At 46.1% G+C, this 25,877-nt stretch overlaps 1 protein-coding gene across 1 annotated transcript in view; it reads left to right on the forward strand.

Moving 5' to 3' along the window:
* Positions 1–25,877, forward strand: part of Fhod3 (formin homology 2 domain containing 3) — a 428,882-nt gene that overhangs the window by 368,523 nt on the left and 34,482 nt on the right. Inside the window, 4 exon segments of the mRNA XM_052741682.1 lie at positions 7,272–7,550; positions 12,449–13,014; positions 13,016–13,327; positions 23,351–23,509. Of these exon segments, the coding sequence (XP_052597642.1) occupies positions 7,272–7,550; positions 12,449–13,014; positions 13,016–13,327; positions 23,351–23,509 (1,316 nt within the window).

Raw genomic sequence — 25,877 nt, forward strand, 5'->3', positions numbered from 1 at the left:
GAAATATTAAATATTCCTCCTTGGTGGCTCAATCATCGTCTACACCATGGAACCTGTGATTAGCATTACATTTGGGCAGGTCTGTCTAGGTTAGAGTCCCAGCATTATCCCAGGTGCTGTTTGATAGTGAGATCCTGCAGGAAGACAGTGGTCTAGACTTGAGAGATGTTTAGCAAAAGGCTGCTTGCAGAGATGTGGGGAGGTCAAGGGGCCATCAGAGGTGCTCAAGTACCCTGAGGAAGCAGGAAGGAAAGTAGGAAATTACCTCACTGCTAGGCTTGAAGGTCTGTGGTGAGTGATCGGCACTCAGGAAGAGCCATAAGCAAAGGAAGAACTGAAACAATTCTCGGCAACCTATGCAAGCCAGCCAGGTACATGGGGTTCCGGTATAGACATTCCAGTCTCTCCCTGCTTGCCGGCCCTAGAAGGTGGGAGTTAGGGGTGGTCTGGCAAAGGTGAGTGTCCTGTATTCATCCCCTCTGTGGAGTTCTGGGCAAGTTGATTACCCGCTGTGAAGATGCTTTCTCACTTCTTACATGGGGACATGGGTCTTTACTTTAGAATGGACAGGGAAATTAAAAAAGGGTAACATCAATACACTTTCTAACACAACTCATGGGCAGGAAAGATGCTTAATACATAGTAACTTCCATTTTTACTTTACTCAAGGCCAAGTGGGGCCGAACATCCAGCAGAGGTCTTGGAGACCTGGTGAGGAGGTGGCGTTGGCCTTTGGGAGGACTCCCTGCTCAGCTGCCTTTGGAATGCAGGAGGAGCTAGTGACCAAGCTCAGGTCTTTCTTTCCATTGTTCATTCTCCGGTGCTGTGATGGACATGATGCCATAGGCTTTTGCATCCACAGAATAAGGAGCAAGGTGCCCCATTGTTTCCCTGGCTTCTCATGTCTATGGGATTCCCTCTTGGCTTCCCAACCTCCCTTACTCCTGTAACATTTGTTTCTCTGGTGTGAAGAGCTCCTTTGAAGGTTAGTTATATGGCTCAGTGGATCGAGAGGCTTGCTGCTCAAGTCTAATGACCTGAGTTTGATCCCTGGGACCCATGTGTACAGGTGGAAGGAGAGAACCAAGTCCACAAAGTTGTCTGTCCTCTGACCTCTACACACACACACTGTGACATACATGCACGTGTACTGAGAAAGACACTGCTGATAAACAGAACTAAAAAGAGAAAACTCCTTTGAGTACTGCCCATTGGACTTACGGTCCCATGGAACCCTCCTTTCCTGTTATTTCTTCTACTTTGCCTAAATGATACACTTACGCATCCTTCCACTGAATTTAAGGTTTTTGTTTTGTTTTGTTTTGTTTTTTAACCTCTCCTCTCTTATATCCTTCCTTCCAAACTCGAAATCTGGTTTCAACCCTCAGAATCAGGTCAGCGTGCTTCTGGCCAAACACATTTTTCTAGTCTTTGCGAAGTGTGGCCTGGCGATGCTGAGCTATGTCCGTCTGCTCCCTCAGGCTGTGGTCCAGCAAGACACCTTCAGCTGTGGGCTCCTTGAATATCATCACCCCCTCCCTGCACTGGTCTCCTTTCATTCCTGCCCAGTGGCCCCTGCTGGAGAAAGTGAGGCTGCTGGCACTTCTCGCAGTCCCTACCCCTGCACAGCCCTCGAGATACCGGGAGAGCTGCGTGGCCACCCTCTAGCCAGGATGTGATAGCAAGTGCAGGGCATTCTGGCAGCCCCTGCCCCAGATGCCTGCTTTATCATGGGTGGTGCCAGGGGCAGGGTTGGAATCCTGATGAACACATGCTAAAGAGGTAACACCCTGCCCCTTCTGCCTAGCCACCTTGGCATAATGTCCTACTGTGATGTTCTGGCCTTGAGGGTGTGTGTGTGTTCGGTGTCTGTGTGTGTGTGTGTGTGTGTGTGTGTGTGTGTGTGTGTGTGTGTGTGTGTGCGCGCGCGCAGGAGTTGAGTCTCTCCCTAAGTTTTCTCTCCCTTACTTTGTGAGACAGAACCACTGACTGGGTGAGGCTGGTTAGCCAGATGACTACAGAGCTCCACCTGTCTCTGTCTCCTCAGAGCGGGTTTACAGATGTGCAATGCTGTGCCTGGCTTTTTATGGGTGCTGAAGAGATAAACGCAGCTCCTCATGATGGAGCAGCAAGCACGTTACCTCTGAGCCAGCCACCATAGGCACCCCTTTTCTTCAACAAGGTCTTAAAGTATCCAGGCTAGCCTCTGACTCACTGTGTAGCTCAGGATTACTTCCATTTTCTTATCCCCCTGTCTCTACCTCTTGATTGCTAGGATTATAGGTAGACATCATGACATCCAGTTTTAATGTGGTGCCAAGGACAGAACCCATGGCTTTTCTGCATGCTAGGCAAATACTCTATCAGCTGAGCTATACTTCCTGAAACCCTTGCCTTGGCCTTCCGAGGGTTATCACAGAGTTATCCCTAGGGAGAGGTCAGGGAGATCTCAGCAAACCTTTTATATAAAATGCTGAGTAAGTATGGCTTAGAGGGTGCTGATGGCACTTGCTCCCCTCAAACATAGTTCTTCCTCCAGTTGATATCTGTGAGGGAAACCACCCTAGTGCCCAGGGCCTTAGTCTCTTACCTGTCCCGGGTGGGTAGTTCTAGGTTCTTCTTTGCAGTCTTCCAGGTGGGGGTTCCTTGACTGGCATTTCCTTCTTTCTACCCGGTCTCATCATTTGCAGGGTTGCTACCCGACTCTGCTCCTTTCATATTGGAGCTTCACCCTTAGCTTACGGACGAGCTTAGCTATTCCCACAGGAAGCGTGCATGGCCTGACATAGGCATAGACGGGGTCTCTTGTAGAGAGCATGAAACATGTTTGCTCTCTACCTGAAGCAGCTATCACTGCCCCGGTGTCAGTCTTAGGGCAGTCTCAGATGCTTTTTACACAAGGCTGAGAGTCCTAGCCCTAGATGGCTGACCAACTCCCTCTGCACTCTGAGCCTCACCTCATCGAACTTCTTCCACATAGCATGCACTCCAGGTTTCTGTGTGTGCTCTTCTCCCTGCTCAGCACATTCTCACCACCGTCTTCGACCCTTTACCTCCTTCTCATCCTTGGAGACTTTGCTAAAATGTCCTTTTGGCACAGGGACCTATAGATCCCTTTTGGGATCTATACTCATGAAAGTGCCTTGCTACCCCTCCCCAGGGCACCACCTTCCCAGGGCACTGTGCTGTTGAGATCAAAACATGCATCATGATGGTAGATGTTTTCTATTGTGTAGTAGGAACTAAATGGCTGGTATCAGGCCATGCCCATGGGGTAATAGGGCTCTTGTGCCTCGCCATGCAAGATTTTGGGATCTCTCCTCTCTGGCCCTGTACAGATATCACTGATGTCACAGTGCAGCTGATTGGGCATCAGTGTACAGTTACCACTGATGTCGCTGTTGGACTGGAGAAATGCTCATTAACTACTGGGACTAGAAATAGCCAGGAGGTGAAAACACTCATTTTCACTCCAGGTGTTGATGAAAACCTTTGTTTCCTGCAGACTACAGATCCCATGCCTCCTCTATGTCCTGAAGCCTCTGGGATAGAGGATACTTCCCCTATTTATCCACAAGGCAAGAAGCCCGTCAGAGAAAGAGTGACCCCCAAGCAATGGCTGTCTGTATGAAGGAGGTGTTGCTAAGAGAAGCTCTGATTAAAGATAATAAGAAAGAGGAGAAAGAACACTTCGGGATTTGGTGTCGTGTCCGTGGGTCATCATAGGTGCTTCTTATAGACTGACCAGGAGTGACAGGAACTTTGTGAGGGAATACTGGTTCCTACACCAGATAGGGCCTCTCCGATGAAAGAAGAGAAGATATGGTCCATAAGGAACTTTTGCCCTAGCTGTGGCTGTGTTTAAGATGGCTAGAGGAGGGTCTACTGAGAGCCTGCTGCTCCCTCCAGGTCTGCCTGTCATCTTATCTGGTGACCTCCTGCAGGTGTCTGTCCACACACGAGCCTGACTCCTACAGATAAGGCTCTATACCCGGTGTCCTTACGGCGTGGTAAACTTCTGAAGGCAGAGGGGTGATGAGGTTGAACAACACTGTTGGTTCATTATATGTTCATAATAGCAAGCCTCCATTCCTGTTTGCTGACTTGTCTCTTAATTCCTTGCTCGTTTTGCTTCACTTGGATGTGTGTGAGCAGTACTTAGTTAGCTCATAAATTAATCAGGACAGTCCCACATGCCACAGCTTTATAGCCAGACCCTGTGGACACTGAGGCATGTGTTCTAGGCAGGAGGTGACTTTGAAGATGATGACCTCCCTACAAATCATGAGAAGAAATCCACCCAGTATTTGGACTCACAGATTAGTGGCCCAGACTCCATGCAGTTAGGTTCTGGCATATGGGGCTGGCATTGTGCTGTTTTTTTTTCCCAGGAGTGTGTGGCTCACCCAGAGCTAGCACATCTGTTACCACATCTGTCCAGACAGCCCTTGGCCAACCAGGGGCTGAGCTGCTGTCTGAGTCCTGTGGGTTGAATGGGATGAGACAGCACAGGTGGTCCATGCCAACTGCAGTCAAGCAGCGGCAGCCCTGCATACTCCCTCTTCTTTGCTGAGTCTCCAGGGGCTGGTGAGTTGTCCTATCTCACCCTGCCAGGGACAGAGCCACCGAAAGACACCCCACCCTTGTCCAGGTCCTCCACATGCTCGTGATGAATGCCCAAGTGCATGCCACATGCTAGGCTGTCACAGACACATTTTCATTTGATGTGGGTATCCTGAAGTCAGTGTGCATGTACACATATGCTTTCTGTCAGCCCCATCATGACACCACCATTGCTCATGCTCTACTTTGGCCTGACTTGTAAAGCTCACAGAGGTTTCTCTCTCTCTCTCTCTCTCTCTCTCTCTCTCTCTCTCTCTCTCTCTCTCTCTCTCTCTCTCTCTCTCTCTGTTAAAGACTGCTTTATCAAATGGAAAAGAAATTAGCATTGAGATCCTTCCACTTCCTCAAAGGACTTCTCTGGAGGATATACTCAGTCTTCCCATGATAGAGCCTTGGTTTTGCTTTAAAGGGACAGTACAAGGCATGCCTGTTCTGAGGCATGTGAACTCAAAGGACTGTGCTTTTTGGCTTCCTTCTGCTGCTATCAGCCCTGACATCTTTGTCTGGAAAGCTGGCTGTCTGGGACAGCCTCTGGGCTCTAAAGCAGGCTCCTGTGCTAAGTTAGAGACCCTAGGGATGAATTCATGGCAGGGCATCAGCCAGGCAGGAGGAAGAAACACACTATCCCACTCCCAATTCATGCCTGAAGGGCACTATGGGGTCCACACAGGGTGTCTTCTCTGGTGGCTAGAAAGCATCCAGAATGATAAGAAAAGGCTACAGTTCTTCCCTTTCTACCCTTCATCTGCCCTTCCCATCCTTCCCCTCCCTGCCCATCTCCCTGCTCCATCCCAGAAGAACACAGGGACAGGGATGGAGTGTTGTGTCCCCAGCGATTCCTGGCACAGTGACTTCCTGCTAAGAAGCTGATGATAGTTGGGCCTCTGCCCAATGAGGGCCATTTTCCTCCCTGTGGTAAAGGCAGAGCTTAGCTCACTGGCACGCCAAGAGACCAGCCCTAAATACCCTGTGACCAGCTCTCCCCCACTCCAAAGGGGGGGGGGGGGAGAGAGAGAGAGAGAGAGAGAGAGAGAGAGAGAGAGAGAGAGAGCGAGCCTGTGTGTCTGTCTATGTGTCCCTAAGCACTCTAGCACACTAGCCTCACGCAGCCCAGGGGGGTTGCTGTCAGGAGTGACCTGACCTCCTCTGGCCTATCCACATGGAATTTGGCTGGAGGTTTTTGTAGTCACAGTCATTGTGTTACTTGTCCAAAGCTCACAGCTGAGAGCTTTGTTCAGCAAAGCCAGGCATGAGGCAGACAGCCATATTTCCCTGCACCCTGGAGCAGCATGTGACTGGGAACAGGAGCATTTTATGTTGGCATTAACGCCATGTTTCTAGTCTTCATTGGATTACAAGCAGGCCTCTGCCCATGAGTGGCCCTTTTATTTAAGTTGTTGTTGTTTTCAGAGTCTCACTGTGTAGCCCAGGCTGATGTGGAACTCACTGTATAGCCCTGCTAGCAACAGATTCTCAGTAGTGCTAGGATTATGAGCATAATCCATTATACCCAGTACTTTTTTTAAATTAATTTATTTTACTTTATGTGTATGAATATTTAGCCTGCATATATATGTGCACCACATGCATGCCTCTTGGATCTCCTGAAACTGGGTTTACAGGTGGCATGAGCCACCATGTGGGTGCTGGGATTTGAACCCAGGTCCTCTACAAAAGCAACAAGTGTTCCTACCCATGAAACCATCTCTTCAGCCCAATACTTACTTTAAAAGTATTTTTTATAAGCAAAGTTAGAACTTATTAAGAAAGGGGTTATAGATTTCAGCATAGGCTTGAAGGGAGAAGAAAGAAAGATACTTATGAAAAGGACAGCTGTGTACTCAAGAGTGTAGGCATGGGCTTCTCAAGAGAGAGACACCAAGTGATTCCTTGAAGCAGTTTTTGCAGTTGAGGGCTAGCTTTATACCATGGGCAAGCAGTATCCAAGCAAAGGAGGATTGGACTTGCTGGGCTAGCCCCCCAATGTCAAAAAACTTCGGGCTGCAGCTTGCTGGTTAGCTTGATTTACTATAGGTTTTGCTGTTTCTCCCACTCCCAAAGACCTTGCCTTCATTCTATGCTAGTGCATAAGAAGTGACCCAAAATATCAGGATTGAAAAAAGTACCTGCATATTGCCTTGCAGTTTCCCAATGTGTCTCAGCTGGGGTCCTGTGGTCAACCGGGCCTTGATCAGGAGATCTGGGAAGATTCATCCTCCAGGCTTGCTTAGTGTCAGGTCCCTGTCTATTGTTGGCTGCCAGCCAGGGTGTGCTGTCAGCTTCCAGAGGTCACCTGTATTACTACCACATGGCCTGTTTCATCTGGAATGCCAGTGGTACATGTGGGGTCCTCAGGTCTCTAAGCCGGATGACCCTTTTGTGTTGCTGTTTGGGCATCTCCAATCAGAGGTTCCCCTCACTGAAGCTGGTATGCCTGACTCCTCCACGTTTGAAAGTTCACTGAGTGGACGCGCATGTCACCTGCCCAGTCCTGTTCACAGCAGCAGGCATTAGCTCAATAACCACAAACAGGAATCTCGGGGCGACACTTACACTTTGCCCAGAGGAATCAAACCCAGTTGTTGTGCGGTTCCTTCCTTCCCAGAGAAATCTGTTATCAATGTAGTCTCTGCTCTTGTCTCCATCAGTAAGCGGTAAGGACCACGAGCCTGAACTGGAGGCAGAAGCTGGGCAGGGTGCTGATGAAGCCAGCCAGGAGATAGCCTCTGCTCACAGGGGAGCAGAGAGCCGGGAAGAGCCGGTGCTGGAGCTGGAGCCTGAAGAAAGAGCCTCACTGAGTGAGAAAGAGAGGCAGAACGAGGAGGTCAATGAGAGGGACAACTGCTCCGCCTCCAGCATCTCGTCCTCCAGCAGCACCTTGGAGAGGGAAGAGAAGGAAAGCAAGCTGCCTGAGGACAGGTCGACAGGTAAATGAAACCCCTTCTCCGTGTGCCGAGGCCCTGCTGTACCACAGCCTGCCATAGGCTACCCTCCAAGGTGACCTGTGGGAACAGCTCACTCCTTCAGCTGTGTCACCTGTCTCACAGTGACCGCTAGCCAGCAGCTCCCCACTAGAGTTAGGCTCTGTGTCCTCCTCCCAGGCAGTGGGATGGCTCGCTTCCAAAGATGCTGAAGAGGGTCCAGCTGTGAGAACTGTGCCGAGGAATGAGCCGTGGGAAAGAAAACACTAGTTTCCTTGGATTTGTTTCAATGCCAATGATACCAAAGGTGGCCCTTTCCAGCTCCCGATTGGTTTAGAGACAGGCCATGTCATCTATTCCCTTAGAAGACTTGTTGAGGGAAGAATATAAAACCACAAGCAGAATAGACACAGCAAAGAAATAGAATGAGTACTTGTTTTTACAGCATGGTTAACAGTGCATGGAGGTGAATTTGACATCCTGGACCAGCACATACAGGCTTTAGGTATAGTGTTACACTTTGTACTTAGGCCCACTCTTTAATGTAACCTATGTGTTTTTCCTTATGTAACTCCGTCCTTTCAGTGTTGCCCCTGGAATCCACTCATTTCACTAATGACTAAGAACTTTACAGTTAGGGACCAAGTAGAATACTAGCTTGTATATCTGGCCCCCAAGGACATCACTGGGGCTTTAAAGACTTGACTCAGAGCATACCACTGGGGACAGGATCTGGTTTGGTTTTCTCATCCATGACTTGTAAGCCATCAAGGTGGTAAAATACAACATTTCTTATTAGTAGAGGCATGGACTATGCTCTAACCTTCATTAAACCACATATCAGAGCACACACTCAAGTCCCAAGGCTCCCCTTACCATTCTGTGCCATGAGCCAGACACTGCTTTGTCTTGTTAGTTATAATATTGAGAATACAGTCTCTGAAGCCCAGAAGAGTCAGTGAATGGATGAATGAATGAAACTATTCTCTTTCCCAACAGATCCATCAATGGCTTAGTCTAAAATAGTTACTGTTTATGGTTTTCCCAGTTAGAACATGCTACTGAATTTGATTTTGCATATGATTTATCACTATGATATAACAAGGACTCAGACTATTAGTTTGTCTTAGAAATTAATACACTAAAAATCTTGTGTCTACTTGAATATGTATGTGCTAAGAAGTACTATTTAGTTTCTTCAAAATAATATGATAGTTATTTCTAAATTCTAGATGTACTACTCAAATTTAACAGAATTCTTGGTCACTTTGATACTGATTTTTGTGCATTATGAGTAGCGTTATGAGTTACTCATCATATTTGGGCTCAGCAGCCTAAAACACATCAACAAGTTGGATAAGGAAAACTAAAACAGGGAACAGAACTTTCTTGGATCTGAGTGTGCAACATTCTTCCAAAAAAGGACAACTCTGCAAAAATGGAGTCCCTGGGCTCGCAGGGAGCTACTATTAATTCTGCATGAAGAGCAAGTGGGATCCAAGGATATAGATGTGGAAACTGGAGCTTCTGGTGACTCGTCTGCTTCACTTCAGGGTTGTGAAGAGGGTTAGTTCATCTGTGGAAATTTACTGGTTCCTAAAATTCCACACTGTTCACAGCCTCTTTAGCAGCCGAGTCAAGACAACTCTGTCATAACAGTCTTTGCTGTTCCTCATGAAGTCACAGAGACAATTAAAATTAGAGACAATTTAAAATGCTCCGAATCCTGTTTTTATCATTGTGTCTGTTACTAAGAAGTGAATTTGTCATCACACAAAGTAAAGCTTGGAAGAGATCCAACTCATTTCAGGCACCTTTTTCTTGTTTTGTGTGCTCAGCTCTGAACACAGTATTGATCATACTTTGCTATATGACACTTGATCGGCTGGATGAGAGCTGGAGTTATCTGTCCTGCTCGCTGTGAACCCTTATTTCCTAGTGTGTGCGGAGAACACAGTCTTCCCAGAGGTTGCTGAGAACAAGCTTGAGGGTTGAAACAAAAGTCGCCATGCCATTTGACAGTGTTCTCTGTACAGGAATACTCCAAGTGCTTCAAAAACATAGAAGGTGAATGGAGTAAGGTTTCTGTACTTCACTTATAGTGTTAAATCAGTACTGGTAGACTGGGATAAATTGGGGGTGTTTATTGTAATATGTGGAGCAACCACTAAGAAAAAATGTGTAAAGTCATTACTTTAAAACACTATTTTAAACTCAGGGTGAATTAAAAAAAAATGTTCAAGCAACCCACTGGAGACCAAGGGAAGAGAAACAGAAGGAATAAATTTAAAAAGCAAATGAAAGAAAACATTTAAGCCCTAACATTTCAATTAGTTTACATTAAAGGACAGATTAGCAGTGGATTTTTAGAAACACACCAATATATGCTACCTATACAAAACTTTTTTATTGCAAATTTTTTTTTCATACAATATGTTCTGATCATGGTTTTCCCTCCCCCAACTCCCTCCAGATATCTTCACCTCCTTGATCAACGAACTTCATGCTCTTTCTCTCTTTAAAAAACAAATAGGCAAACAAACAAGCAAAACCCTCACCAACTCTCTCTCTCTCTCTCTCTCTCTCTCTCTCTCTCTCTCTCTCTCTCTCTCTCACACACACACACACACACACACACACACACACACAAAAAAAAAAAAAAAAAACCAAAAAGCAGCCAGGCGGTGGTGGCGCACGCCTTTAATCCCAGCACTCGGGAGGCAGAGCCAGGCGGATCTCTGTGAGTTCGAGGCCAGCCTGGGCTACCAAGTGAGTTCCAGGACAGGCGCAAAGCTACACAGAGAAACCCTGTCTCGAAAAACAAAAAATAAATTAATAAATAAATAAAAACCAAAAAGCAAAAAACTGACAAGAAACACACACAACCCCACAAAAATATAAAACCAGATCCTGGTGTGGTGGCTCATGCCTTTAAGCCTAGTACTTGGGAGGCAGAGGTAGGTATATCTCTGTGAGTTGGAGGCCAGTCTGGTCTACAGAGTGAGTTCCAGGACAGCCAGGGACTGCTATACAGAGAAACCCTGTCTTGAATAAAGAAAAGAAAAGAAAATACAAAATCAGAAACCATAATATATAAGCAAAAGACGAACAAGACAAACAATACCCAAACTAAACAATATGAGACAAAATGTCTACAAAAATATTTAGTAACTCCTTTCAAGCATACTGACAGAATAAATGAAAAGTTAAGAAGCTATATCATACAAACAATAAAAAGTGGAAGTGGCTTATATTAATATCAAATAAAGTAGACTACAGTGCAAAGGAAGTTACCAAGGACAAGGATGCTCAACAGTGTACACAAAACTTAAATGAGTAAAGAAACAGGCAAGAAGACCAACCTTTAAAAAATAACCACGCTGTTGTTGTAATAAGAAAAGCCAGCATTTCCCAAACAATGGAGAAAGAATGTGACTATCTCTTGGGAAAGACCCCTTATCTGCTATCAAAGTAGTCTCCCTGTTTACAAGGAGAGCTGTGCTGGTGAAAGCTGGGCTTGAGCAAGAGTGAGGCATGGAGAAAGTGGTTCTGGCTATGAGGGTTTATCAGCAGGATGTCTTGATGCACTGCATGGGGAGGTGCCTGTGATTGGAACTGGTAGACGGGGTGGGGGGTTGGGGGGTGGGGAGTGGAGCTGCTATTGCAAAGACAGCAAACCATTCCAGAACTAGCTTGGGAAGGGTGGGGCTGTAAGACCCATTTATGAATGATCTTTAAAGCTCTGAGACTAAATAGTGACTGAAAGAGTGAGTGAGATATGAAGTTTGAGGACAGTTAAAGGTCAAAGTTGAGGAAGAAGCCAGGAAGGATGGCAGAGGCAGATAGAAAGAGGGAAACAAACCAGGTGAGTGTCGGGTCCTGAATGGAAGGCTAGAACACTGGGAAATCCATGGGCTGTCTGGAAAGGAACAGTTGCAAAGGACTGGGCAAGCAGAAGCTGCATTCCTGTGTGTCTTAGAGAGATGAAAGGGAGAAACTGGAGCAGCAGTGAGTGAAACAGCTTTTAGAAGCAATATTATCTCAAAGGGAAGGATCAAAAGTTGGGAGCGAGGTGGAGATGTAAGAGGAGTCAAGAGCGGCTTTGAGATGGGGAAAAAGCACACAGGTAATGTCAGTGCCAAAGGAGAGCCCTACGGGATGGGAGGGGCAAAAGGGACCTAGTGGGAGGGACAGGAAAGCACCGGACCATGAAAGAAGCAGGGCAGAGAATTACCCCGGGGGGTTTCCTAATATGCACTAGAGTAGCTCGTCCTTCTAAGGGACAGTTGTGGACAGTCGCAAGAGAAGGGCTGTGACTGAGTTCTCATGTGGGTAGGAGGCTGGAGGTTGAATGGCAGACCTCTTCGGACCTCATCTGTTAAACCTGTCAATTGTAGAAGCAAGACAACTCTGAGGATGAGCTGTGCAGGCAAGTGAAAACAAAGAGGCGCTGTGGGGAGTCATTCTAGAGAAAGTAGCATAAAGTCCCCTGGAGATGAGACCGTGAACTTGAACTGATGGCTTTGTCATGGTATAGAGTCAGGGGAGAGATGTCCTTCTACACTTGCCTGGGACCAGGGGGAGTACTTCCTGTCTTCCCTAGTCTAGTTAGGACAGATGTCCCTTAACTGTATATGGTGGGATAGATTCTGACACCTGCCCTGAGAGGAGGAAAGGGAAGAAGTTCTATAGTGAGGTGGGAACCAGGAGAGCATTCATTTGGAAGAGTTTGGAGACCTGGAGTGAGTCATCAGCTGTGAACATCTTCTGCTTTGCTTCCCTTATTGTAGTGTTTTCTTTGACGTTGCTCCTGCATCTCTACCTGTTTTCATGTATGACTGATGTTCTTGTGGAATGGAGGCCCTGGGCCTCTTTCTTATCTCTTCCTTCCCATGTCTTTTCAGGTTTGTGGTCCACCAGCCTCCAGGATGTGGGTGTAAATGGACAGTGTGGTGACATCCTCACCAGCAAAAGGTTCATGCTGGACATGCTGTATGCCCATAACAGAAAGTCCACAGATGACGAGGAGAAGGGTGATGGCGAACCTGGGAAGCCTGCGCAGGAGGTGGAGGCAGTGGCCAGTCTTGCCACCAGGATATCCACTCTGCAGGCCAGCTCTCAAGCCCCAGAGGAGAGCATCAAGAGAGTGGACATTGGCTGTTTGGACAACCGGGGCAGTGTAAAGGCATTTGCTGAGAAATTCAATAGTGGGGACCTGGGGAGAGGTTCCATCTCTCCTGATGCAGAGTCTCATGACAAGGTCCCAGACACAACACCTGCACAGCTGAAGACTGAGTCTGATTACATCTGGGACCAACTCATGGCCAATCCAAGGGAGCTCAGAATCCAAGACATGGATTTTACTGACTTAGGGGAGGAGGATGATATTGATGTTCTGGATGTGGATCTTGGCCACCGGGAAGCCCCAGGGCCACCTCCTCCACCCCCTCCCACCTTTCTGGGTTTGCCACCCCCCACCCCCTCCACCCCTGTTGGACACTGTGCCTCCCCCCCCAGTCCCCGGTAATTTATTGGCTTCTCCTGTGTTCAGCACTCCTCAGGGCTTAGGGTGGTCCCAGGTACCCAGGGGTCAGCCAGCATTCACCAAGAAAAAGAAGACTATCCGGCTATTCTGGAATGAAGTCCGGCCCTTTGAGTGGCCAAGTAAGAACAATCGCCGATGCAGGGAATTCCTGTGGTCGAAACTGGAACCCATCAAGGTGGACACTTCCAGACTAGAGCACCTGTTTGAGTCCAAGTCTAAGGAGCTGTCTGTCACCAAGGTAGGCTGGCCCTGGCGTGTTCTTGATTAGCAGAGGAAAAGAGCTGGAGAGGTTGGTTCTTGATGAAATATCTTATTTTGTGTTACTTTAGCTATTCGATAAGCAGTCCATTGGGATAAAAAGTCTAACTTTTCGGATAATATTCCTTGGATCCATGCTACATCAAAATGCACAGTAGCACACCAGATAACCCATTAAAAAAGCAAAAAAAAAAAAAAGGCTAATTATGGGTGGCCCTATAGCCCAGGACAATGTCAGTGCTCTCCAGAGGAACTGAACATGCTCATTTACCAGGTGCACTGAGTGTACTCATATAATATTAACTCAAGTTAGGGACCATAGAGGCACTTTGAACTTATCTGTATTCACCCAGTGCTTTTCTAGAGGCAATAGTTCAGTCTCTTTGGATAATTCTCTAAGCTGACATACTGAAACTATCTAGATATTCATATTTGACATATTTGTATCCCTAGAAAAAATACATATGCATCTAGGTTTCTTATTTTTCATGAGTGCATGAGAACCTGTAGGCATCACTATTGAAGCATTGTTAACACAGGTGTTATATACAATTATAGATGGGAAACATTATAAAATAATTGGACAAAATTCCATGGTCATCAAATTCTGATATAAAAATTGCATAACAGATTGTATTTTCCATGGGTAAGTGCTTTAATAATGCCTCCATTTTGTATCTCAACCCACAAAATATGTGAGCCAGGGCATAGTGAACTTTTAAAACAGGCTAGAAGCTGTCTTCTCTTAGGAATTTGGGGTATGAGAAAGTGCTTTGTAAAGTCTGATGTAGACAGGTGTAGCATGATGTCATCTAAAAAGCTCATGCCTGAGAACCATGCAACTGAGTCACCGGAACAATTGCAAAAACATTTTGAATGTTTTAAGTAAATTTTTGATTTTACATTGAGTCTGATTCATAGCGATTCTGGACTACAGGTTGTACACTTCCAGTGGAAAAGATATCCAAGGGATTATCACTATGAGTCAATTCTATTCCCAGGTCAATTCATTCACTCATCATCATTTGAGATGAGTATAATGTTGCCTGAGTTGGGCTCCCAGACTTAAGAGTCAGGTACCAATTCTGAAGACAAAGCAATGTTACAACCTCAGGTCATGTGTGTGTTTCTAAGGAGGAGATGCCATGGCTGTTGAGAGATGCTGAGGGGCCAGTGCGGGGACAGTCGTTGGTCAGTCTTCTTTTAAGTCCATGTGGAGATTCTTAAACTTCTTGCCACCCTTTGCCAACTGGTGTTTACCCCAGTGTCTCTTTCTGCCCAGGCTTGGAGAGCATGTGACTCTCAATTATTTCTTGCCTCAGAAACCTCCTTCAGTCAGAATTAAAGCTTCTTTAAAATTGAAATTACTATGCTTTGATGTAGACTATCCTGTCTCATCATCCTGTTCTTTTGTTATAAGTGGGTCCAGACCTTGTCCTTTCTAGAACATATTGAACACCTACTCTCAGTGTACCCATGTCCTGAGTTTTTCAGGCTGCTGTCACATAGCACCTGGGTGCCCATGTGTCCTCTTCCACTTTGTACAGTCAACCTGGCGCTGTGGAGAAGACCAGCTGAGAATTAGCTAGCAGCTGGCAGTTGCCAAGTATTTCTCATGGCCCACCTCACGCACTACGCTGGACCCACTGACCCCATTGGCCCCTCCTCCTCCATGTACCAGCTGTGCTGCTGGCTTTATGCTGTTGCCCAGACTCTGGAGGTTGTTGCGGGGAGGCTGCCTGGCCTCAGAACTGAATGAAAAGGGCCAGCAGGTTGGTGGTGCAGGCATGTTTCATTTCCCTTATGGTAAGATTTTCCATGAGAAGACTTCAAATGAGTGTTGCTTCACCCATCTCCCTCCTTCTTCTCGGTTTCACTGTGGCTGGCCTGGTTGGGGAAGAGATATTGGCTTGTGTCTTTTCACTAACCCTGAGTTCGATTCTTACCTGTAGTAGGGATCACCTCTCAAAATACTGCAAGGCCTTGCTAATAGCTAAACATGTGCCTAGGTTTGGTAAAGAGGGACCTAGGAAAATAGTCATCTGCATTGGTGGGTTCAGCATCTTAAAACTACATCAACTGCAGATGGAATCCATTTTTTAAAAATGTGTAACTTTGCTGAACATTTACAGAATGTTTCCTTGTCTTTATTCCTAAAAATAATACAACAGCTAGTACATGGCATTTGCATTATGCTAGGTGATATTAATAATCCGGAGATGATTTAGAGCACTCTAGAGGGTTACAAGGGTTATATACAAAATATGTAAGAATTCATTTTATGTGAGGCATTTGAGAATTATTGTACTCTCTGGTGGTCCTATAACTAATCCCTTAGGGACACTGAAGGACAACTAAACTGAAATAGTTATTAAATTGCTTCCAGAATGTTCTTCAATGAGACTCAGGAGCATATACCTTTGGGTGTTTGTTTGTTTGTTGTTTTGGGTTGGTTTGCTTGGTTATCTTTAAAAGAAAAAAAGGAAAAAAAGAAATCTGAGCAGGAGCTAATTTGCAAAATGTTACAAGAGATGAGAATGCAAATTAATGCTAAAGCATCGCGTTGGAGAGGTGGATCCTTTTTGTATATGTTACTAATTCTGATATAACCAAATTCCAAGTCTGGTTTTGATCACTGACTGTGATTTTCATATAACACAGCTGTAAACAGCCACTTCCGAACTCTGGCTCACGAGAAGTTTTTCATTAAACACAATAGTCTACAACAAAAATGAAATCGACTTCACAAGACAGCACGAAACAAAGGGAGCTGGTTTTAGTTTCTATTGGAAAACTAACACCAGACCAAAGCAATAGGGCATGGCTGTGATTATCCAGTCACCCCCACCCCAGATTCACGCGTGAGAGCCGGTGCTGGGGGGGAACCACTTAATGAACACGAGAAGAACAAAAGATGCCTTTCCTTCCTGGTTTCTTTTCAAAAATAGTTTGTGGAACAGAACCGACTTTTCTGACTTGGCAGCAGATGTGTAGATGTAGCTTTTCACAGTCTGCTGCCCGTTGTATTGTGTGGTGACACAAACCCTGGGTTGAGCCTTACTGCGTTGTATTTATGCTGCTGCTTTGAGACGTGGTGATGTATGTTCAAGTGATTCCAGAGAACTATGTCAGGGCAGAGAGTCCCCAAAGCATCTGGACTTGACATGAGGAGCCCTGTGAAATGGCCTTCCCAATTCTTATGCCCAATCAGGGCCTGGAAGACCCCAGATACTCTCAAAGGACACCTTCTTCATACCCCAGTTAACTACCAGACCATCACAAGTGTGGAGAAAGCAGGGGAGAGGCAAGGAGAGACCCTGGGTTTGCCTTTGAGGACACGATGGTTCCTTGGATTTATTTGGGGAAGGGTCTCCAGATGGATCTGGAGAGATTTGCTTAGCTCTGTAGAGTAAGTACTCTTCCATCACTGTGACAGGACACCGTGATCAAAACAAGTTATAGAAGAGAGAGTTTATTTGGGTTTACAGTTCCAGAGGATCAGAGTCCATTGTGGTAGAGCAAAGATACAGGAGCAGGAACAGGAAGCTGAGGGTTCACATCTCAAACTGCAAACAAAAAACAGAGAGCCAACTGGGAATGGCTAGCCCCCAACTATGAGCCTCCTCCAGCAAGGCCTCACCTCCTGAACGTATCCAAACAGTACCACTGTGGGCCAAGTATTCAAATGCCTGTCATTCTTATTGAAACTGCTACATTCTGTTTACCCTGAAGTTTCCTAGTACGTCAGAAACTACTGTCAGAGGCTTTTTAATAAATATGGAGATGGAGATTTAATTGGCCTTAGCCTGGGTGATTTTGCTTGTTTTGTTAGCGTGCCCTCCCCTCCCCCCACCCCCACACTATGTAGCCCTGGCAGGCCTGGAATTTACTGTATAGACCAGGCTGGCTTCAACTTTGTAGTTGATATTCCTGCTTATGTGGGGATTACAGATCTTCACACCTGGCAGGCCTAGCCTGGGTGATTTTTAAAGACCTCAGAGAGTATGGAGTAGATCCAAAGTTGTAAGTCCCTGCTTTTAAGTGCCAAGTGAACATGGCCTCCTGACCACCACCTTCCACAGCAATGCCCAGCTCTGACTTCTTCCCCAGAGAAGAGAGAAAAGTCTCCATGCCTCACATTCAGAATGCAAGGAAGTTTTGTTCGTAATGTCAACATCACAAATCCCAAATTCTACCTAGAGATTAGCAATACAACTTTGTATTCCTGTGGTGCCTCCACAGTTAGTAGCTGAGTGTAAGCCCTCTGCTTTCAGTGCCAAGAAAACACAGGCTGTCCAGTTGTTTAACCATTGGCCTTAGCTATCAGAGGCTCCAAAGTACAGAAAAATAACACTTTCCCCTTGATAATAAGGCAAGCCTGTTCTGTAATGTTAAGAATTCTTTCCTTTCATCCCCTGCCACCATTTTGTTTAAAGGCAAAGTCTTATAATCCCTAACTGGCCTCAAACTCAAAACAACTGCCCTGCCTCAGCCTCCTGAGTACTGGGGTTAAAGGCATGCACCACCACGCCAACTGAAAATTTTATTCTTAACTAAAGAGTTTGTTTTTTTTTTTTTTTTTTTTTTTTTTTTTTTTTTTTTTTGCCTGAATGTAGACTTAGGTTTTGTTTGTTTGTTTTTATGTTTTTGCTGGAAAGATTTGCTACGTATTTCTTTATGACTCTTGCAGAAGGCCTAGGAAAATTCTAGCATTCTCCTCCTTGTGACATCTGTATCATTGCAACTTGTAACCTTGTAACTGTCACTTTCTCCGGGGAGAGTTTTGAAAATATCTCCTGGTATCGTTCTTGGCGGGTGAGCAGGGAGTCGGGAGGCATGATTTACCATTTCCAGAACGGCCGCACCGAACCAGACCCAGGCCCCAGGGTCTCCGGCACTGCTCAAGCGCCTTGTGCAGAGGCCGGTTGCCTTTCATGGAAGCGCTCTCAGCCGCAGCGGCGTTCTTCAAGACTCAGGGAGTTCTCCAAATCCGTCATCGCCTTGGACGGGTTTCTATTTCCAATCACAGCACCTTCTGGGCTGACAAGCTCAGTGTGTTCAATGCTCACTTTGTAAACATTTGGATCCTCTGTTCCTAAAAAAAATGACTCTTTAAAAATTCAAGAGGGCAAGCTCAAGACATAGCTCAGTAGTACAGTGCTTGCCTCATGTGTGCAGGGTCCTGGGTTCTATCCCCAGCAAGGGGAGAAAAAGAAAATCAAAGAGGTGATCTGCTGTGTCAGCATTCTAGCAAACTTTAAGCTTAATGAAAACTTTGTACTGTTCAAATATGTCTTTCTGACTCTTCTCACTGCTACCTACATCTTCATTCTCTCTGTTTTCCAAAACTGAATGACTCAGAGAGGACGTTAGGGCCTTTTCCTCTCCCTGGGACATTGACTGAGGTCGGGGTGCAATCACACTTACATGTGGCCTCATACCCTCCATAATTGTTCAGAGTCAACTTTGAGTCCTTATCTGCAGCCTCGAAAACTTTTTTTTTTTTAGGGATAATGGTTTGACGTGCTCTCAAAGCTAGCTTCTACATCTGTAGCCTAGGAAGCATTAGCCATCTGTCTCTGCACTAAGCACCCTTTTCAGCTAAGCCTAAGCGAGGCTTAGCTACTCCAGACAATATTTGCATCATCTTATGTCACTTTTTACTCTCTGGGAAGCTGTCAGACATGCAGCCCTCTGATTCTAAAGGGTGGACCCCTAACCCAGGGAGCCAGCCTCCCTGGGGCTGCAGTGAGCCATAGCCCATGCCCTGAGCCTCAGCAGGAACCAGTCTCTGCTCAGATGGCTGCCTCCTTTTGCATTCCAGAAGTCCTATAACTTTTGAGCTTGCATACTGTCTGTTGAAACCTCATCGTAAAGATATTCAGCTGTCTTCCTGTACACTGGACCCTCACCCCTCTGGACAACTTGAGAGAAACATGCTGAACTGCCCTCCTGGGTTCCTTCCTGCCCCTTCTCTCTACCAGGTCTCTGTTCCCCTAGACATACAGGGGGACCTCTGATTCCCTCTCTTCCATCTTGGCTGTCTGATCCCTCACCCTTTCCCTGCAGTGTTCTTGGTCAAATGCAAAACAAATGAACCAAAAGCCCCAAGGGGGCATCTAGGCCTGAGGCCTGTCTCCAGAGACCGGCTTGGGGTGGGGGTGGTAAGTGGAGCTGTGGAGACTCTCAAGGGAGGAACTCTCTGCTTAATAGGCTTCCTGGAACCAAAACAGCCCAGAGACTTTTCAAGGTCGCTCCCCCTTTAAGTAAGCAATCCCCTTCTCCCTTGAACTTTTCTGAGGACATACTTGGGAAAATAGCGTGTTCTAGCACAGCCCTGCAGCCATTGCCCTCACCAGGCCTGCTATGCAGAAGCAGATGCACCCTAGAGATAGGCCTGTGTTCATGGCCAGCCACCCTGTAGTTAAGCACTCTATGCCTGGAGCCTGGTGACTCCAGCATTCCTCCTGTCCTCACCATTCTTGAAACTTGCTGAAGAAAAGAGGTCAGAGGTTGGCTGTCTTTCATCTTCAGTGGTGAACCAAGACTAAAACCATCCTCGCTGTGGCCCAGAGCAGCGCTGGAGGCCTGCTGGTCCTCCAATGGGGGATGCTCTTTTTGCACTCCTACATGAAAAGTTCTCGAGAACTAGGCACCTAGAAGCTGCCCAGGAAATGAGCTAGCAAAGAGGGACGATAAATAAATCTATAGAGACAAGCAGCCAGTTGGAAAAGAGGACATTAGTGCTCAAATGTCTGTTATCCCAGATGTCAGGAGACTGACTGAGAGGAAAGGATCATGGCTTGGAGACCAGCTTGGGCTACAGAGTGAGTTAGGAGACTACCTCGCAAAATCTTATCCGTGAAACCAAACCGGAACCAACAGAACAGACTGTTGAACTAGATTGGTGTCGAGCCTCTCCGGCCTGTGCTCAGGTTTGGATCTCACAGTCCACTGATGTCCCGAGACAACTGTCAGCCGAGGTAGACACGTGCCATATCGCAGTCAGAAAGAGAAGGTCTGCTTAGGTGTGGCCCTGTCTTTCTCCTTGTCCGTTTTCTCAGAAGGAAGACATTAGTGGGTCCATAGTCACTTGTCATGTTTGACTTTGTTTCTTGCTTGGTTACATGCTAGCTATCACTCTTTCAGGTTAGGTTTTGGTTCAGGGATGTCAGTCTTAGTGAAAATGACCGGGGCTAGGCCCATGTGGTGCCGCAACAGTTCTTTCATCCTGCTGTCTCAGTACGCCGGCTGACTGGCTCAGTAGTACAAAAAGCTCCATAACCATGCAGAAGGAGATTATTAGTGCTTAACAAAAGAATATTGGTGGCTGGAGAGATGGCTCAGCAGTTAAGAACACTTGTTGTCCTTTCAGAGGACCTGGCCTCAGTCCCCAGCATCCACATGGTGGCTCACAACCATCCGTAACTCCAGTGCCAGGGAATCCAGTGCCCTCTTCTGATTTCCAAGGATACCAAGCAAACACATGGTAGAATGCATATATGCAGGCAAAACATTCATACAGATAAATAAATAAATGTAAAAAAAATTAAAGAATATTATTGACTTTAAAATGAATATGGTCTTATATTAACTTTAGAATGGATTTTCTTAAAATCTCAAAACAAATCTTACTAGAATTTTGATAGAATTATTTTTTTGGAGACAGGGTGTATGAGTCAGGGTTCTCTAATAGAACAGAACTGGTAAGATGAAATATGTTCCCACTGCCCCTTCCCAGGGCTAGGTTGTTCTCAGTTGTTTCCTTCATGAAGAAACCTACGCGTACTTATTCCCAAACACACATTTAAGACCTAAAGTAAAATTGTAGCAACTGAGTTGGGAGGGCCTGGGAGGATCTTCAGAGACATAGTCTGCTTCTCCTTTTAGCCCACAGCTCTACTGGTAACCCGGCTGGGTGGCTCCTCTGCTCCTGGACTCCTGCAGCTCCAAGGGAGCAGTTCAGAGGGCACTTGTCTGCAGGGTGTGGTCAGAGATCCTCCCCAAGGCTGGCCCATGAGGTCTTTAAAGATATAGCCTCATCTAGCCTCATCCCTGACAGTTCTCAGCCGCAAGAGAATGGCTTCTTATTTCCTTGCTTTCTCCCTTGGGCCCGGCAGGATCCCAGAGACTCTTAAAGGTACAGTTGGAGAGTCAGTTCTTGCAGACCTGGCTTTTTCAACAAGTAACAGGTGCCTGACTCTCCAACTATACCTTTAAGAGTCTCTGAGGCTATATCTATATCCTGAAATACACACACACACACACACACACACACACACACACGCACACGCACACGCACACACACACACACACACACACATCTTGAAAGACCTCACGGGCCAGCCTGGGGGAGGCTCTCCGACCACACCCTGCAGACAAGGGTCCTGCAGTTGGAATCCTTGCTTAGTGAGAACCCACCATCACTGGGTGCATTTTCTTCAAGAGAACCATATTCTACCTTCATCATCTTTGCCACCCTAAGAGTGTCCCATGATTCAAATCAGCCATCTTCCCAGACGCCTTTGCACCACAGGAAACCTGAGCAGTTGTAGAGGCTTGCTGAGCCAGTCTCCTCCCCTGCCCCCCCCCCTTGCTGCCTACATATCACTTCCTGACAGCCGAAGGGAAATGTGGAGACAGCTTGGGTTATAACCTGTGTTTATATGTCAGGACAGCTATGATAAAACACCATATACCAGGCTGGAGAGATGATTCCATTTGTTGTTCTTCTAGACAACTCGAGTTCAATTCCCAGCACCTACATGGTGACACATGACCATCTGTAACTCCAGTTCCAGGGGATCTGACACTCTCTTCTTAACTCCACAGGCACCAGTCTTGCACACAGTACACATACATACATGTAGACATACCGTTCATATATATAAGATAAATCTAATTTTTAAAAAAATACTATATACTCACTGGATTAAACAACAGAAATTTATTTCTTACAGTTCTTGAGGCTGTGGAGTTGAGGATCAAGATGCTAGCCAGGTTAATTCTGCCAAGGGCTTTCTCCCTGTGTTTCTGTAAGAACACCTATCCCATTGTGAAGATTCCACTCTTACCACTTCACCTAAACCTAATTATCTTCCAAGGCTCCGATCTCTGATACTAGATTCCATCTTTTTGGAAATCAGGGGGCCAATAAGTGGATGGGGAAGGGATACAAACATTGAATTTGAAAGGCATACAAACTGAGTCCCAGCCATATGCTAGCCATCATGATGAGGTAGGCCCAGGGCCTCTGAGAGGCACCCATGTCATCAGGAAAAGTCACATCACAGGGTTCTGTGAGGATGCCAGGACACCTCTGGTTCTCTGATGTCCTCTTTGGTGTCTGTTCCTGCCTGCCACCCATACCTCTCTCTATCAGCAGATCCCTTTCTTTTCTCTTAGTTGGGAGGCCCCACTCCACCCTCCAGTGGGCAGCTGTATGATGGTTACATGTACGGGAAAGATAGAGACACTCTGCTCTGAAGGGTACAGGGCATTTGGATAGTGAGGAAGGCCCTGGGAAGATCCAGGGACCCAAGGGCTGACACACCAGCCACACTGAATGTCCTCACTAGCCTGCCTCCTCAGCCTCTGTAGTCACTGCTATGGGCATACTGCACACATTGAGCCAACAATACCCATCCAAACACCTCTCAGCACACAAGAAAGGCACTCTAAAAGGGTGGAAAAAAACAGGTTTTGTTCTTGCACAAAAATTTTCCCTATTGAAAGCAAATCAATTTTATTTTGTAATGTGTCTGGCTTGTGAAGTTCCATTACTGACCCACGCTTGGAGTCAACTAAGTGCCGGAGCCTTGATCTGACTCCCTCTTCTCCACTCTCTTTCCTGTGCTGAGTGGCAGCCAGTTCTTCCCCGAGCTGAATCTGGGCCATTTGCTTTCCCTTTTAAATAAAGGGTGAGTCTGCTTTTAGTAATGAAATCCAGGAAGGACCCAGGATGATACATTAATCTTTTAATTTTCCTTGTTTTATCACCAAGAAAACAGCTGCAGATGGCAAAAGGCAGGAGATCATTGTTCTGGATTCCAAGAGAAGCAACGCTATCAACATCGGCCTGACGGTGCTGCCCCCTCCAAGGACGATCAAGATCGCCATTTTGAACTTTGATGAGTATGCCTTAAACAAAGAAGGGATTGAGGTAAGACAGTTCTAGGAAGAATTGTTAGTGTTGTGAAATGTGCATCACATTAGTGCATTGAATATTACTTTGGGTGATTTGTAATCTTCTTTACTCAACTGGACTCTGAAAGATGTTAATGATTCTTAGATGTCTCTTCTGGGATGGGGAGACGAGTCACTTTTCCTGTGAAGTTCAGAGATCTTGGCTCACTTATGGACCTCAACTCTAACCAAACATTGCTTACCTCAGAATGGAAAAAGATCATTCTGTTCTCCATATGAGGATGCTTAGGTCTTCTTTCATGTCATGTCACACATGTCTGGGAACACTTACGAATTGTAATCTTCCATTAGGTGCTGAAGTCCACATAAAGGACATTGTTTTGATCTTATGAAAGGATGTGATTTGGGGCTAGGGATGTGGCTCACTTACCATGCACTAATCCCAGTTTGATCCCTAGCACTGCGTACAGTGGGTGTGAGGGCACAGGCCTGTAGTCTAGTGCTTGGTAAGTGGAGGCAGAAGGATCAGAAGTACAAGGTCATCCTCAGCTGTGTAGGGAGTTTGAGGCCAGCTTGGGTTACATGAGAGCATGTGTGGAAACCAAAAACAAAACAGAGATATGTTTTTGTTGAACCATCTGGAGAACAGAGCACGCCAACTGAGGCTTTCATGCTTGCTGATCTGTTAAAGGTGGAGAAAGGTAGATAGCCCCATGGGACATATTTCACTTGCTATGCCACAATTCCTGTCACTCCACATGGTTATGCTCTCCTGCCTCATCCTGGGATGGTACCAGATTATAGCAGGTGAAACCTCTTATGGTAATGATGGAAGATGGGGGAGAGCTACTGGAAAGCCTACAGATTTGTACCAACGGGTGATATAACCTGGGGACATCAGGGTGGGGATAAAGAGTCTGGTGTCACTGCTTTGTGATACTGGGTGACCCATCCTTCTATTGGTAAGAAGCCTTCACATCTGAGGTTTCTTCATACACAGCCTTTTTTGGAAAACTTCAACATAGATGAAACTGGTGAAGCCTAACTCAAGCCTTCGGCAGGAAAGTCCACAGAGAGGAAGGCTTGAGCCACAGTGCTAGACTCATCTAAAGTCCTGGGCAGAGGAGAGGGCAGTGAGCATACAGAACATGCCAGGATTGTAACCCAGCAGGACAGGCATACCTTTGCACTTTGGGAAGAAGAGACAATCACAAGAAAAACTATCTACTGAAACAAGTACTTGGTTGAACATACAGTATCCCTGCCAAGTTCATGCCCATCCAGGAGGTGACCTCACTTGCAAAGGCAGATCCATTAGGATGAGCACCAGTCTTCTTACTGGTATTCTGAAAAGAGGAGGGCTATTTAGACACAGACAGGTGGAAGTGCCACTTGAATCAGAGAACACACAGGAAGATTCACATCATGAAAGTCCATGTGAGGACAGAGGCAGAATTTAGAGTGACATGCTTACAAACCAAGGGATGCCAAGGAGTGTGGTGAGCATCAGAAGTCAAGAGGCAAGGAAATGCTTTTCTCTCCAGCCTTCAAAGAAGGAAGAGAAATTATAGGCTTCCCACAACCTTGGTTTTGGACATTATGAGAGTATAAATTTACATTGTTTTAAGCCACCTGTTTTGAAAATGTTGTTACTATGGCAACAATAGGACAAGTAACTAATACACTAGATGCTAGTGGTACCTACTGTCCTCCACGCTGACCACAGCCAGAAGTGTCTCCACACACTGTCACCCTCCCCTAGGGAGTGAAAGAATTCCATCCAAGAACCCCTTATTGAAGCTACCTCCATATCCTAGAACTGTGCATATCTCTCAGCTGTTCCCAGGCATAGCTGTGAAATCATAGAATAAGACCTCTTGTAGAATGTGAAATGCAGGATGCTCTGTCATCCCCTCTGCATGACCATTGATCCCAGTCACCTGAGGGGTATAGACGATCTACACTCATGTGCTAGGAAGGACCCAAAGCTTCTTCTGGACTCTAGTTGTTCAAGAGTTAAAATGAGACTGAGAAGAAAAAGCAGTTGTCAACTTAACAGACCTTTGCTAATAAGATTTGCAGTTAATGCCCACAGGCCTTCAGCCAGACTGTCTGCTTCCTGGATACACACATTATGTCAAGGCATCGCAGCTTCATAGGGCCATTGGAAAGCTCTGTGTACCAAAACACAATTAGGATGTATTAAATGACATCCTGTGCCATTGCCTAGCAACTCACAGTATGAATCTGGATTTGTCATACAAACCTGAGTAATTAACTCCATTAAGGAAGTGGCTTTCAGAAGAGTATTAAACTGTAGGAAGTTATTTTAGGGTCATCTCTAGAGAGCATCTATAATACTTTTTTCCAGTAAAACACACGGA

The sequence above is a fragment of the Peromyscus californicus genome, unplaced genomic scaffold, assembly GCF_007827085.1.
Source record: "Peromyscus californicus insignis strain IS unplaced genomic scaffold, ASM782708v3 Scaffold_17__1_contigs__length_78620276, whole genome shotgun sequence".
Lineage (NCBI taxonomy): Eukaryota > Metazoa > Chordata > Mammalia > Rodentia > Cricetidae > Peromyscus > Peromyscus californicus.